The sequence below is a fragment of the Oncorhynchus clarkii genome, chromosome 6 (genome assembly GCF_045791955.1).
Source record: "Oncorhynchus clarkii lewisi isolate Uvic-CL-2024 chromosome 6, UVic_Ocla_1.0, whole genome shotgun sequence".
NCBI classification, from domain to species: Eukaryota; Metazoa; Chordata; class Actinopteri; order Salmoniformes; family Salmonidae; genus Oncorhynchus; species Oncorhynchus clarkii.
This window is the reverse complement of record NC_092152.1, coordinates 49,141,705-49,156,886: the sequence shown is the minus strand read 5'-3', so window position 1 is coordinate 49,156,886 and position 15,182 is coordinate 49,141,705. Positions and strand designations below refer to the sequence as shown.

General features: G+C 39.6%; 1 protein-coding gene across 5 annotated transcripts in view; it reads right to left on the bottom strand.

The window, feature by feature from the left end:
* LOC139411256 (ADAM metallopeptidase domain 9a) overlaps positions 1-15,182 on the bottom strand; it is an 86,942-nt gene that overhangs the window by 34,497 nt on the left and 37,263 nt on the right. For all 5 annotated transcript variants that reach the window (XR_011634587.1, XR_011634588.1, XR_011634589.1 and 2 more), the window contains exon 5: positions 6,211-6,287. Coding sequence is in view for 2 of the 5 variants with exons in the window: in XM_071157305.1 (XP_071013406.1) it covers positions 6,211-6,287 (77 nt within the window). In the remaining 3 variants the exon portion in view is untranslated. The remainder of the gene's footprint in view (positions 1-6,210; positions 6,288-15,182) is intronic.

Here is a 15,182-nt window from a genome sequence, read left to right as displayed (position 1 = left end):
AATCGAAGGTGAGCATTTGCCCACTGAAGTCGGTTACGACGCCGAACTGTAGTCAGGTCAAGACCCTGGTGAGGACGATGAGCATGCAGATGAGCTTCCCTGCAATGGTTTCTGACAATGTCAGAAATTCTGAGGTTATGCAAACCCACAGTTTCCTCAGCTGTCCTGGTGGCTGGTCTCAGATAATGGGCTGGGGTGGTTATACATGGTCTGCGGTTGTGAGGCTGGTTGAACATACTGCCAAATTCTCTAAAATGATGTTGGAGGTGGCTTATGGTAGAGAAATTAACATTAAATTATATGGCAACATCTCTGGTGTACATTCCTGCAGGCAACATGCCAATTGCGCGCTCTCTCAAAACTTGAGGCATCTGTAGCAAAAACTACACATTTTAGTGTGGGCTTTCATTGTCCCCAGCACATGCCACACCAGTCAGGTGGATGGTTTAACTTGTTAATGTACAATATGTGTATGGAACATTTGACATCTTTTATTTCTCCTCATGAAACACTTTACATGTTGAGTTTATATTTTTTGTTCAGTATAAATAGTGTGCAACAAAATGTCAGCAGAAGTTTGCAAATATATGCCACTAGTTGTGAATCTGGGGCACATGTGGCAACAATATTTATTGGCACTAGTAGGAAACATATTACCAGAAGCCATTTCTTGTGATCACGAGTTTGAAAACCAGTAACTGTTAACGACCAGTCAAGCTAGCTATCTAGCTACCTACCGAAGTTGTCCAAGTTATTCAACTTCCAAACAACTCTTAAATTGTGTTAGCTAATTGATACGTGGCTAGCAATGTCCTGTTTTATGGGATAGAGTGCAACACTTTTTGTTGCTATATCAATCTGTCACCACCACTAACTGGCTAGCTGGTGTTAACATATTTCGAGTTTCAAATGTTATTAGTAGTATGTAAAGATACGCATGGTATACATCGTCCAACAAAATGCGTTTTTGCAGATTCCTCAACAACGCAACAAAATTATGGACAATAAGAATACAAAATGTTGCAAAATGTATGTGATAACTAGCTAACTAACTAATGATTTGCTTAAAACACTAATATTTGTAGGTGTTAAGTTGCTGTCTTTAAGCTAATACCAATAATATGCATGCCAATATGCTAGTGTCACTGTTCAGTAGCATGTTAGCTAGCACAACAGCTAAGGTAGCAACAATATGAGCTGACTTGACATCAAAGCAAACTTTCACTTTTGCAGATGGATACTCTCCCCCTACCCGTGGTGTTGGAAGAGGCTGTATTGGGAAGAGGATGCATCAACACCCCGGAAAAAAGTTTGTGGTGCACTTACTCTTAACACTTTTTTGAGTGATACATTTGTACCGTCCCCAAGCTTGATAAGGTAAGTAAATGCAAGTATCTCATAAATGTAGCCCATACATCCATTCTTTGTAACAATTAGATATTTTATTGCTTTAATTACACTAGTAGCTAGCGCATCTTGATCATGTGTTGTTCCTTCTCTCTTACTCGAAGCAATCAGTAACAAGGCAAAAATTCAGATTGAGGCCTTCAATCAAACTGAGGACAGAAATGTGCGCACCAGGTCATGGCGTCTTGCATGCTTGGCTTTGAGATGTAAGTCAACAATACATTTTGGAAAAATAATATGAATTGCCATATTACGCATAACTCATTGTCAGGAAGAAGAGACAACTAGTAGACAACTGGCTCATAATGATGAGGTCCCCAGTCTAGACTGAAGATCATAGTTAGTTGATTTGTTTGAATCAATTGTGTTGAGGCTTGGCTGGAGAAAAATCTTGTATACTCTCTAGGAACAGTTGGCCACACATTTAAAGGTAGATTTAGTAGGCCTAAATCCCAGTTTATGCTAGGTACATTGTTTGTTTATAAACATTCATTGGTTGAAAGCTCATTGCTCAGTTATCACTTAGAATGTTTAAAGGAACTACAGAATTTACATGAGCTAAGGTCAACGTTCCCATAAAGTGGTGGGGAGAAGTCTACCGTCTCCAGAAGCGTCTTCATCATTAATTTTGTGCATTCAGGTTCACGTAAACATTTAGTATTGATAGTTACAACTGATTTACGGATTGTATATCGATTCGCTCTCCTTAAATATTTTTCATCTAATATATTAGTTTGAGTCTCTGAATTGTTTACTCAAACTTTTCAGGGCATAAAAACTACAATCGGTGTCTTGAATTAGCCTAGTGTGCATGTGCGCCCAGCTAGATCTCGTTTCCCCCGGTTTTCCCCTGACTAAATTAGCTGGCTAGCTGAAAGTTTAAATCCTCATTGCCAAACTTAAAACTGCACCCTCAACTTCAAAACTCCTTTGCTAGTTATACAATTGTGTAAGTAAAACAATTGCTGGAAAGAAACTTAAATTATTTATTGTTTTATTGAATAGTCATGAATGGTTCGAGCTATCTGTTGTGTCATAAGACAACAGTTGCTACTTAACGCAGATCCAAGTTCAGTGTTGAGATACACTGGTGTCATCGGCGTAGGGTTAGCTGGGCGTTTCTGACTTGTCTTGGAACTGTGGCAACGGGCAGCCTCTCCCCCGCTTGGCTCAATGGGACATGTAGTGATTTTGCCAACACAGCCAGATATGTACAGTCTTGTACCCTTAATCTTTTTTAAAACTGACTATCGTATTTGTTAATTAAATCATTGTTGATTAAATCATTAGTATAATGAGTCATTCAAGAATGGGTTGGGGTTCGTTCCTTGTTCCTTTTCAATCATTGGTAAATTATTCAAAAACCTTTATTAATGCAATTGCAGACAGAAGTTGACAACAGGAACATACGCATGTTTCCGAGTAAGTTCTGAATAAAATAAAAGGTCAAGTTATTTTATTAAACCCGAAGTCCAGCCCTAGCGATGTCACTGTCTATGTCATTATATTTTACTCATGAGACCAAAACCATGGCTACTCAACACTAAAACTCTTGTTTATATAGCTATCTAAAAGCTTAGCAGTAAATGTCCAAGTTGATTTATAGTGGAATGTCTGACTAATCTCTTGTCTCTTACACTCCCCTGCAGAGTTCGGTCTTCACAGTCACACATTTCTCAGAGGGGTCTCTTTATAGGAGGCAAAGAGACCATAAAACAACTGTGGAACAATACTAAACCTCTATAATGAAAATATATATTGTCAATCTGTAGTCTAGGACCCTGAGGGTGGGGTCTTATAACCCCTCCCCTTCTATTAATACAACATAAGCATAATCAATTATTATAATACATCAAACATATGGACAGCCCCTATCATGAACCCTAGGTGAACCTCTTTCAAATGTCACGAGTTAATTGACATAAAACTCTACAGAGAGCCAAAGACTACAATAAACGGCTAAATTACTTCCGTGAAAGGGTCCACAGAGCTACTCCTCACCACTCTACGATGTTCACATTTAAATGTAAATGTTTGCTCGTAAAAAGATCAAGCAAACAATTTATTTGGGAAGAATCCAGTCTTTGCTCTTTTCTTCATTAGCATGCTGATGATTTAAAGATTTATTTGTATCTGTTAAGACATTGAATACATGGATCCCGAGTGACCCTTCGGTCTAAGGCACTGCATCTCAGTGCTTGAGGCGTCACTACAGACACCTGGATTCAAACCAGGGTATCACAACCGGTCGTGATTGGGAGTCCCATAGGGCGGCGCACAACTGGCACAGCATCGCCCGGGTTTGGCCGGGGTAGGCAGTCATTGTAATTAAGAATTTGTTAACTAATTTGCCTAATTAAATAAAGATGAAATTATATTTACTCTGTTTAGTTCTCTATGAGAAGCAAGTTCATTTAAAGGAAAGGTTCATCCATTTTGAATGTTATATTGTTTTTGTGCATCTGAGTGATGTTCTATTGATTCCCTGGGTCATTTCATGTGTATCCGAGTTATTGGCAATCAAGCAGGCAGAAATCCGTCTCTCACTACACTGGAAGTTAAAACCTCTTGAAGCTAGAGGGCAATATTTTTATGTTTGGAAAAATAACGTTCCCAAAGTAAACGGCCTATTTCTCATGACCAGATGCTAGAATATGCATATAATTGACAGATTAGGATAGAACACACTCTAAAGTTTCCAAAACTGTAAAAATATGGTCTGTGGGTATAACAGAACTGATATTGCAGGCGAAAGCCTGAGGAAATTAATCAGGAAGAGCCTCTTATTTTGAAACGTCTGTGTTCCTATGCGTGCCTGTCCTCCATTTAAAGGGATATCAACCAGATTCCCTTTTCTGTGGCTTCCCTAAGGTGTCAACAGTCTTTAGACATATTTTTCAAAATAAAAGCCTGAAACTGAGCGTGAAGGATCACATTGCGTAAGTGGAGAGGTGGGGGCTCTCAGAGTGAGTTGGTGCGCAATTGAGTAAACTGGCCATTGTTCCTCCCTGGAAATAGCTACACACTCGGTTGATATATTATCGAATATATATTTTAAAAACTACCTGAGGAATGATTATAAAAACGTTTGACATGTTTCTGTGGACATTATGAAGACTATTTGGAATTTCCGTCTGCGTTGTCGTGACCTCTCTTTCCTGTGGATTTCTGAACGTAACGCGACAAACAAATGTCGGTATTTTGAGTCTAAAAATAATCTTTATGGAACAAAAGGAACATTTGCTGTGGAACTGGGAGTCTCGTGAGTGAAAACATCCGAAGATCAAAAGGTAAATGGTTAATTTGATTGCTTTTCTGATTTTCGTGACCAAGCTTCCTGATACTTAGTGTACATAATGCTATGCCGGGCTATCGATAAACTTACAAACGCTTGGATTGCTTACGCCGTAAAGCATAATTTCAAAATCTGAGATGACAGGGTGATTAACAAAAGGCTAAGCTGTGTTTCAAAATATTGCACTTGTGATTTCATGAATATGAATATTTTCTAGTAATATTATTTGACTGTTGCGCTATGCTATTCAGCGGTTGCAGACGGAAATTATCCCGCTACAGGGATTGGTAGCGTCAAGAAGTTAATAGGAACAGCTTTTAGATCGTGAAACGTCTGAGAAAACATGTCATATTTCAATACTGGCCAATGTCATAATTCAGGAGGATGTCTTCTCTCTAATTAACCATTGATCATACTTTTGCAAAATTCCTACCTCGAGAAATGTGTAATTTAACGTAGGGTCAAGCACATTTTTCCTATTTGGTCGGCCTTTTTAGTCCAGGGTGATGCCTGATGCCGTTGCCTGAGATATTATAGAAAGGAGATTGGAGATGAATGAAAGAACGTATAATGCCCCACCCAGAAGACTGTTGACCAATGGAGTTCACATTGTCATGCTGCGTCACGCAATTGCAAAGCTAATCGTCACGCAATCCCAGTCAGTGTATATGTCGAGAAACGTGCCTATTTTCCTTGAAAGTACGTAATGTCAAGATTCCTAAGCTATTCGATATTACAGATAGCAAGTTTATCTCATGAAAGTACATATTATAAATCTTTTTTTTTTTTTACCCCTTTCTTCTCCCCAATTTCGTGGTATCCAATTGTTTTTAGTAGCTACTATCTTGTCTCATCGCTACAACTCCCGTACGGGCTCGGGAGAGACGAAGTATGAAAGTCATGCGTCTTCCGATACACAACCCAACCAAGCTGCATTGCTTCTTAACACAGCGCGCATCCAACCCGGAAGCCAGCCGCACCAATGGGTCGGAGGAAACACTGTGCACCTGGAAACCTTGGTTAGCGCGCACTGCGCCCGGCCCGCCACAGGAGTCGCTGGTGCGCGATGAGACAAGGACATCCCTACCGGCCAAGCCCTCCATAACCCGGATGACGCTAGGACAATTGTGCGTCGCCCCACGGACCTCCCGGTTGCGGCCGGTTACGACAGAGCCTGGGCGCAAACCCAGTCTCTGATGGCACAGCTGGTGCTGCAGTACAGCGCCCTTAACCACTGCGCCACCAGTGTTCATTTAAAAAAAAACAAATTTAAAATTAAAATAAATAAAATAAATTGTTAATACACAAAGTAACCAAAAACCTGATCTAATTGGATCTAATCCATAATGAGTTTGCAGCAAATTTTCAGCAAACAGAATGTTTGGCACAAATTTGCCGCAACAGTTTGCCACAAAACTCATATTTTTACATGCAAATTAGCTTACCCCAAATTTGTGGCAAATTGGCAAAAGATTGGCCAGAAGCCTGTTTTTTTTGGTAAGGGTTACCTTAGTCCAAAGCAGATACTCATGGCCACAGATGATCCCTCCACGCCCTCCACATAGCCCCGGTAGTGACAGTGATCCTGCGGAAGGGATAAAAGAGAATGGCGGCTCAGTAATGTCTTAAAGAGTCAAACAACCACATGTATCAAGAGAGGCTATAGGGGAGATGCTAGAAGGCAAAGATGACACCCGGGCCCCTACATGAGGTAATGTCAACCTGGCAAGGCCATTATCAGTGTTACAATTGACTCAAATTGCATTGCAAGTTATATCATCGTGTTAGCCACAGTCAATTTAAGAGCCTAATTTCTTGTGACAGAAAATGTGAAATCTTTGGGTGAGGTGATTAATCTTTATTTGGTGCAGCGCCAGGCAAGCGCGTCACTCAATGTTGACGATTCAAGATGAGGCTTGACGAGTTCATGTCGAGGTTTGCAAATAAATTATGAGGCCTACTTCTAACCCATGCACATATTGCAGAGCAATGTCCTTTCAAAGTTAGAAATTATTTTAAAAAGTCTACTGAAATGGTTTCACGTGAATTGACAGTGTTGTATGGGTTAATTGAGGTCCAATTTAAATAACACCATTAAACATGTTTGGCATTTGTCTGTAATCTCCCCCTGGCTATCTATAGGGAAATGCTGTGTCCTATCCCTTTAAGCATTCTTGGCAGCACCCTGCTCTCTTACAATAGCATTAGCTAATTGTCTTAGCCTTGATGCCCAACATGTAGAGAATTAGAACTCTGGGAGCTCACTGAAACAAAGTAAAGTAACAAAGGTTCAGAGAGTTTCCTCTCAGAGTATAGGGCAATCGGATGGTATGGTAGACCCATCAATAATTCTGTCCATATAATCTTAAAGGCAAAACGGATCCTAGATCTTACACAGACACTTTAGGGATATACACATGAACAAATGTATCAAGACACATTACAAAATCATGGGCATTAACATAGAGTTGGTCCCCCCTTTGCTGCTATAACAGCCTCCACTCTTCTGGAAAGGGTTTCCAATAGATATTGGAACATTACATGGTTTCTAGGCTAATGGTGTTGATGTGAGCCATTACCAGCCTTGCAAAGCAATTCATGGCTTCGGACGTGAGTGCTACGGGTCTGTAGTCATTTAGGCAGGTTGCCTTTGTGTTCTTGGGCACAGGGACTATGGTGGTCTGCTTGAAACATGTTGGTATTACAGACTCAATCAGGGAAATGTTGAAAATGTCAGTGAAGACACTTGCCAGTTAGTCAGCACATGCCCGGAGCACACGTCCTGGTAAGCCGTCTGGCCCCGCAGCCTTGTGTATGTTGATCTGTTTTAAGGTCTTACTCACGTTAGCTATGGAGAGCGTGATCACACAGTCGTCCGAAACAGCTGATTCTCTCATGCATGCCTCAGTGTTGCTTGCCTCGAAGCAAGCATAGAAGTGATTTAGCTCATCTGGTAGGCTCGTGTCACTGGGCAGCTCGCGGCTGTTCTTCCCTTTGTAGTATGTAATAGTTTGCAAGCCCTGTCACATCCGACAAGCATCGGAGCCGGTGTAGTATGATTCAATCTTAGCCCTGTATTGACGCTTTGCCTGTTTGATGGTTCATTGCAGGGCATAGCGGGATTTCTTGTAAGCTTCCGGGTTAGAGTCCCGCACCTTGAAAGCGGCAGCTCTACCCTTTAGCTCAGTGCGAATGGCTTCTGGTTGGGGTATTTACATACAGTCACTGTGGGGACAATGTCCTCGATGCACTTATTGATAAAGCCAGTGACGGATGTGGTGTACTCCTCAATGCCATCGGAAGAATCCCGGAACATGTTCCAGTCTGTGATAGCAAAACAGTCCTGTAGTTTAGCATCGGCTTCATCTGATCACTTTTCTATAGACCGAGTTACTGGTGCTTCCTGCTTTAATTTTTGCTTGTAAGCAGGAATCAGGAGGATAGAGTTGTGGTTGGATTTACCAAATGGAGGGCGAGGGAGAGCTTTGTATGCGTCTCTGTGTGTGGAGTACAGGTGATCTAGAATTTCTCCCCCTCTGGTTGCACATTTAACATGTTGATAGAGATTTGGTAGAACTGATTTAAGTGAATAGCTGATGAATTTACAAACGCTCAACATCCCGTTAAAATATGGTTGTGTCAGTAAAAAGCGTAATTCAATTGTTGCCAACATCAGTCACCAAAGCTCTGGATAACATGAAAACAGCCTAACCAGCTTTGCTAGGGTGAGTAAAATGTTCAGAGTGAGGTTCTCTCATTTGTGTCTGGAAGTAGCTAGCAAGCTAGCCAATGTTAGCTTGAGTGCTTGACTGCCATTGTGAGGTCAGAACATTCGGATCAACTCTACTCATCGGCCAGAGTGTCCGGTGTGCATGCTCAACGCTCCGAGAGCGAAACGCTTTGAATTTACGAACGGACAATATGACAGCACAGTTGCAGTCACCAACGCTCTGGATAACATAACAGCCTAACCAGCTCTGTAAGGGTGAGTAATGTTAAATGTCAGCTGTTCGAGCATTTGCATCTGGAAGTAGCTAGCAGGTTAGCTTGGGTGCTGTTAGTACAGAACGCTCAGATAAACCTTTAAAAAGAAGGGTGGGGCTAAAACTTAAGAGGGTGTGAACGATGCTGAATGGGTGTAGACAAAGAAAGGCTCTCCAGTAGTGGTACCAAAACATTCAAAGGCCATTTTCTCAAAAGTGAGTTTACAAGTTTATCAACTTTCAAACCAAAATTATCTTCCCATTGTTCAACTGTAGTGTATGATATACAATTTCCTAGCGCTCTCTCTACTTTTATCCAAAGTAAAAAACTATTTCAAATTTGGTTACATAAGACCGATTTGAGCCGGATGGTCACATTTCTTACTTCCTGTGACTCGCTCCGTGTAAGGTTTGTTAAAATAACAAAACAATACGAAGGTTAACAAATCACACAGAGGGAAAATTCTGCTCTCAATTCTTTGACTTCCTTTAAAAATGTTCTCATTTGTATCGCATTTTCACTAACAAATGTTAGACTATCAAAAAGATTGAGAGCTGAAATACTAGAATTAGGGTGCCCAATCAAAAACACATTTTGACCAATGGGTAAAATATGGTCGTTGTGTCGATAATCCTCTAAGACTAATGGTCCAAACCTCATGTATTGAGCATAATCCGTATTTCAGAGGAAAAAAAGAACAATGCACCATGTCAGCTGTGTTGGATTCTGTGCAAGAATTAAAGGCTACCTGACAAGCTCACTTTCCCGTTACACTAATCTTCCTTCTTGAATCCGCAGGACAAACTATAAAAAGGTAAGATGGATATCGATTGAGACATTACATGTAGCATTTTAGTATATGCTTTTCATATTAGAAGTTCATGTAATTCTTAGATTTCCCACAAAAACAAGAGTATCTGAAATTTCAACGGAGCACTGAGCGTATATCAAGCTTTTTAATTAATTCAGCTCGTGTCATGCACATTTTTTGACCCGCAAAAACAACTTTGACCACAAAATGTAAAATCCTCAAAAGTTGTTACAAGAAACTTGCACTGTCAGAGCTTGGTGTTTATTATCAGATAGTTAAGAAATTAGGTTACGAAATCTGACTTTTTGGATATACTGTTAATGATACAGTATGTTAGAGAAAGACCCCACTGAAAAATGTATGAATAATCATATTTGTCTTGGTAAAACGTATAACATAAGGAAGTGAAGTTACCACCAAAGTGTGTTTTCACCCACTCTGGGTAGACATCATACTATAGCACACTGACAGTATCCAACACAAACATCTATTTCTTGATCCTGATCAACCTTGTCCTACTATTTCGCCCCAGTGACGAGAAAATACCCCCTTAAAATTCATGACTCTGGTTTGCCGACAACTTCGAAATCAGACTCATTTTTGTGGCACAAAAAAAAGTCAGTCGTAGAGCAGGGAAGATATGTGAGCTATATCAAGGGAAGGGATCCAAGTTAAAGCATTACAGGAAAATCCCCTCTTTTCCAGACATCCTCCATTGACTTCTTCCCAGTAATACCAAAACAAAAAGTCCTCCAGCATGGCTGAGGAAAATGTATTGTATAATAAAAATAGTATATCAGAATATAGTAAGTATAGGCCACATTCACATTTTGTTCACAGGAGTGTCATTTTTAAACTGCCAAAGTGAAAAGGTCAGTATTTAGCACTGTACACCATTTGTCTAAATCTCTGCGCTTTGAGATGTTTAAACAGAATAGACAACTGAAAAATAGCCTAAAAAAAAACTCTAGTCGTATGTTGCAACTGAGAATGTCACATTGCGCCATGGCCCTGCCCAGTGTCTGTGAGAAGGTTCTTCAGGTGTTGATAATAGGAACAGCCTTCTACAACAGACAGAATATGGCAATTTTTGTCATTCAGGCTCTTGCTAACATTTTCACGACAGTCTGCACAATTAGATTATATTGCTCATCTGCCGATTGCCCTTATGGCTCAGGAATCATAATTTGGTTGCATTTGAAATGCAGGCAATGGCATTCATGGAGGCATCAAACAGACCAGTTCCAACATAGGCTTGATGTAGAATTGAATGAGATTGGCAATACAAAAAAAAAAATAGGCAATTTCTTGCCTCCTGCTGTGAACAAAGGAACATGTGAGACTCCCGATTGTCAATTACAATAACATTTGACTGATTTGATCACAACAGTACTGATTTTAATCAAAATATTTAAGTATGTTTCCTGTTACTCAGCATTTGTCATTAGACAGCGATGTCACAACATGCCAGTACGACCATGAGCCTTTAATCCAGATCCACAAATCCCCCTTTCTGATAGGCTCCCTGGGGATCCTGAGTCAGACGGGGGATCATGACAACCGGACAGCACAGCCTTCTACAGTCCCACCCTCTAGGGGTCAAACAAATGCCAAAGAGTCTACAAACGTCCTGCCCCCATCTCTGTAATGTCTTGTGATATACTGTTAACATGGCAAGATTATCATCTCTGTGACCTTCTCAATGTAAAACAAATGCAGAAGATGGACGTCTTCACACACCACCCATATTCCATCTGTCTAGCCAAAAAGGAGAGAAAGTGCTGGGGATGGTCTAGTTCTATTCTATGCCCCTCTCCATCACTTCTTCAGTGTATTGATCAATAAAATAGACTACACATTTAAAACATGTTTTATTTAAAATTAAATCGTTTAAAGGCATTCCTGTACAGTAGGTCTGTCTGTATGCCAGACGGTTACATCATCTTCCCAGAACTGCTGCTCTTAGTCATGATTTTTGTGAGCTAAGTTTAGACTCATTATGAATATGCAGAGGGGCAAACCAGTGCTTAAAGTAAGAACGCGCTATACGCTTTCTTCTGCAAAATGCATACATTTCCACAAAACATAGCTGATACCAGTACTAAAATGTCAGCGTCATACAGGAAATAAAACAGAGTCAGCAGTAAATAGTGTGGAGGACAACTGAATGATGACGTGATGAATGTGTGTCTTTAACCCAACACAACTCCCTTCCTCCATCAGAATGGGAGTTGCTTCCGCCTATTCTGGCTCCATCCAAACAGGAAATTAATAGTGACGCACCAATATTACATTTTTTGGCCAATACCGATATTTTCCTTGCCAAAAAAAACAATAGCTATAACCGATATTTAAAATTTTAGCGGCTTTTAAAGCATTTTAGTACAGTTAAATAGTCACACACACACGGACGCAGCGGTCTAAGGCACAGCATCTAAGGGCAAGAGGTGTCACTATAGTCCCTGATCCGAAACCAGACTATCACATCTGGCTGTGATTGGGAGTCCCATAGGGCGGCGAACAATTGGCCCAGCGTTGTCCAGGTTTGGCCGGGTTAGGCCGTCACTGTAAATAAGAATTTGTTCTTAACTGACTTTCCTAGTTAGAGGTTAGACACACCATATTGACCAAAAAGTTATTTTGGCATTTACGTATGTCCCCATTTCTTTCAATTACTTGCTGTGCTGTTACGTTGTTAATTTGTTCAGTCGTTTCATTCTCAATCAGGATTTCTATGGAACACCGTTTGGGTCTTTGCATGTCAAAAAAGATACATTAACAATAAGCTTGTTGACCAATCAGGACCTGAATATGACTGCACATAATTTAACACGTTCATACATTGTTTACGTAGTTATTACACATTGATTACACTATCAATTGTATTCCAGGTGTATCGCTGGTGCTGGTCATAAAAAGTTTGTTAGCTCATAGATGCAAAGAATGTTCTCCAAAAACATAGCAAAACGACATCTGTTTCAGTAGCTATATAGTTAGCTAGCTAACTATATAGCTAGGTGTCATCTAAAATAACCCTAATTTATAAAGTTCTTATTTGATTAATGGTGGTCGGACCCATCTAGTTGAAGGTAGCCACAATAAGGATTAGCCACAATAGTGGACTTTGCGGTTAGCCTTCAAAAAAGTGTCATTGACAGTGATGCAAATGCATACAAATAGTAGAATTAAGCAATAATTGAAAAGATCATGCTAAATGAGGTTGGAATGTTGTTACATAAAATCAACAAAAGGCAATTTGTTAATTTGACAAAAGTCTTGAAATCACACTGGATGTATTATACTTTAGAATTTCATTGGGGCATACTTATTTCACTGTACAGCCTTACCTACGGATTGTGGATCAATGACATGGGGTTTCAGTCTACTCAGTGACACCCAGAGAACATTAGCATCGTAGCTCTTATTGTGGGACTGAAACAACTGTTTATTGAGCCAAATTTATTGTCAACCTATGTGTATTGAACACTATTCCAGAGGAAAAACAATACTGCATGGATATTTTGGAGTCCGATAACTCTGAGGACGTTGGGAAAAAATATCTTGGGTATTGAGTAGAGGTCGACCGATTATGATTTTTCAACGCCAATACCGATTATTGGAGGGCCAAAAAAAGCCGATACCGATTAAAATTGGAAGATTTTTATGTGTAATAATGGCAACAATACTGAATGAACACTAACTTAATACATAAATAAAACCAATTTAGTCTCAAATAAATAATGAAACATGTTCAATTTGGTTTAAATAATGCAAAAACACAATGTTGGAGAAGAAAGTAAAAGTGCAATATGTGCCATGTAAAAAAGCTAACGTTTAAGTTCCTTGCTCAGAACATAAAATATCAAAGCTGGTGGTTCCTTTTAACATGAGTCTTCAATATTCCCAGTTTAAAGGTTTTAGGTTGAAGTTATTATAGGACTATTTCTCTCTATACCATTTCTATTTCACATACCTTTGACTATTGGATGTTCTTATAGGCACTATAGTATTGCCAGCCTAATCTTGGGAGTTGATAGGCTTGAAGTCATAAACAGCGCTGCGCTTCAAGCATTGCAAAGCGCTGCTGGCAAACGCAGGAAAGTGCTGTTTGAATGAATGCTTACAAGCCTGCTGCTGCCTACCACCGCTCAGTCAGACTGCTATATCAAATATAAAATCAGACTAAATTATAATATAATAAACACACAGAAATAGGAGCCTAGGTCATTAATATGGTCAAATCTGGAAACTATAATTTCGAAAACAAAACGTTTATTCTTTCAGTGAAATACGGAACCGTTCTGTATTTCATCGAACGGGTGGCAACCCTAAGTCTAAATATTGCTGTTACATTGCACAACCTTCAATGTTATGTCATAATTATTTCAAATTCTGGCAAATTAATTACGGATTTTGTTAGGAAGAAATGGTCTCCACACAGTTCGTAACGAGCCAGGTGGCCCAAACTGCTGCATATATCCTGACTCTGCTTACACTGAACGCAAGAGAAGTGACACAATTTCCCTAGTTAATATTGCTTGCTAACATTAATTTATTTTAACTAAATATGCAGGTTAAAAAATATATACTTCTGTGTATTGATTTTAAGAAAGGCATTGATGTTTATGGTTAGGTACATTTGTGGGACGAATGTGCTTTTTTCGCGAATGTGCTTTTGTTAAATCATCACCCATTTGGCGAAGTACGCTGTGATTCGATGATAAATTAACAGACACCTCATTGATTATATGCAACACAGGACAAGCTAGTTAAAACAGTAATATCATCAACCATGTCTAGTTAACTAGTGATTATGTTAAGATTTATTGTTTTTTATGAAAAGTTTAATGCTAGCTAGCAACTTACCTTGGCTCCTTGCTGCACTGTAACAGTCTTGTAGTGCACAGGAGACCCAAGTTCAACCCAGTCGGTCTCATACAAATAGGACATCCAATCAAAAAGACTAAGAATTCATTGTGGATGGTTGTACTGAAGTGACTGGTTTTATCGGATAGTATGATACTTTTAACATGAGTTTCTGTTTTAAAGAAACATAGTTATCCATTAAATCACAAAACAGGTTGGGTAGAAGAGGCCATTTCCACAGCACACGTTTCTATACAAGGCAGTCGCAAATCAGTCTATAAAAAGCTATGAGAAAGAAGTGCATTAGAGATGTTAAATGGGTGATACATTGTCAGTGCCCTGTTGGGTTAGGTGATGAGCATACCGGTATTATCATATATCCATGATATCACGATAAATGATAAATGATAGTCAGGTCCAAAATTATTGGCGCCGATTATAAAGATGAACAAAAAAGACTGCATAAAATAAATGATTAAAATACTGAGCTAAAATGTATTTTTATTATACTAATACAATTGCTCATGAAAACAGAGCTCTTTGGCCATACATACCAGTGGTGGGTTTTGGGTTGAAAAAACCCCATACCTACTACAAAACATGGTGGTGGATATTTGATGTTATGGGGCTATTTGGCTTCCACTGGTCCTGGGGCCCTTTTTAAGGTCAACAATGGCCTCATTAACTTTTTCCAGTATCAGGACATTTTATCCAAAAACCTGGTTGCCTCTGCCAGGAGGCTGAAACTTGGCCACAAGTGGATCTTCCAGCAAGACAATAACCCCAAGCACACATCAGAATCCACAAAGAAATTATTAA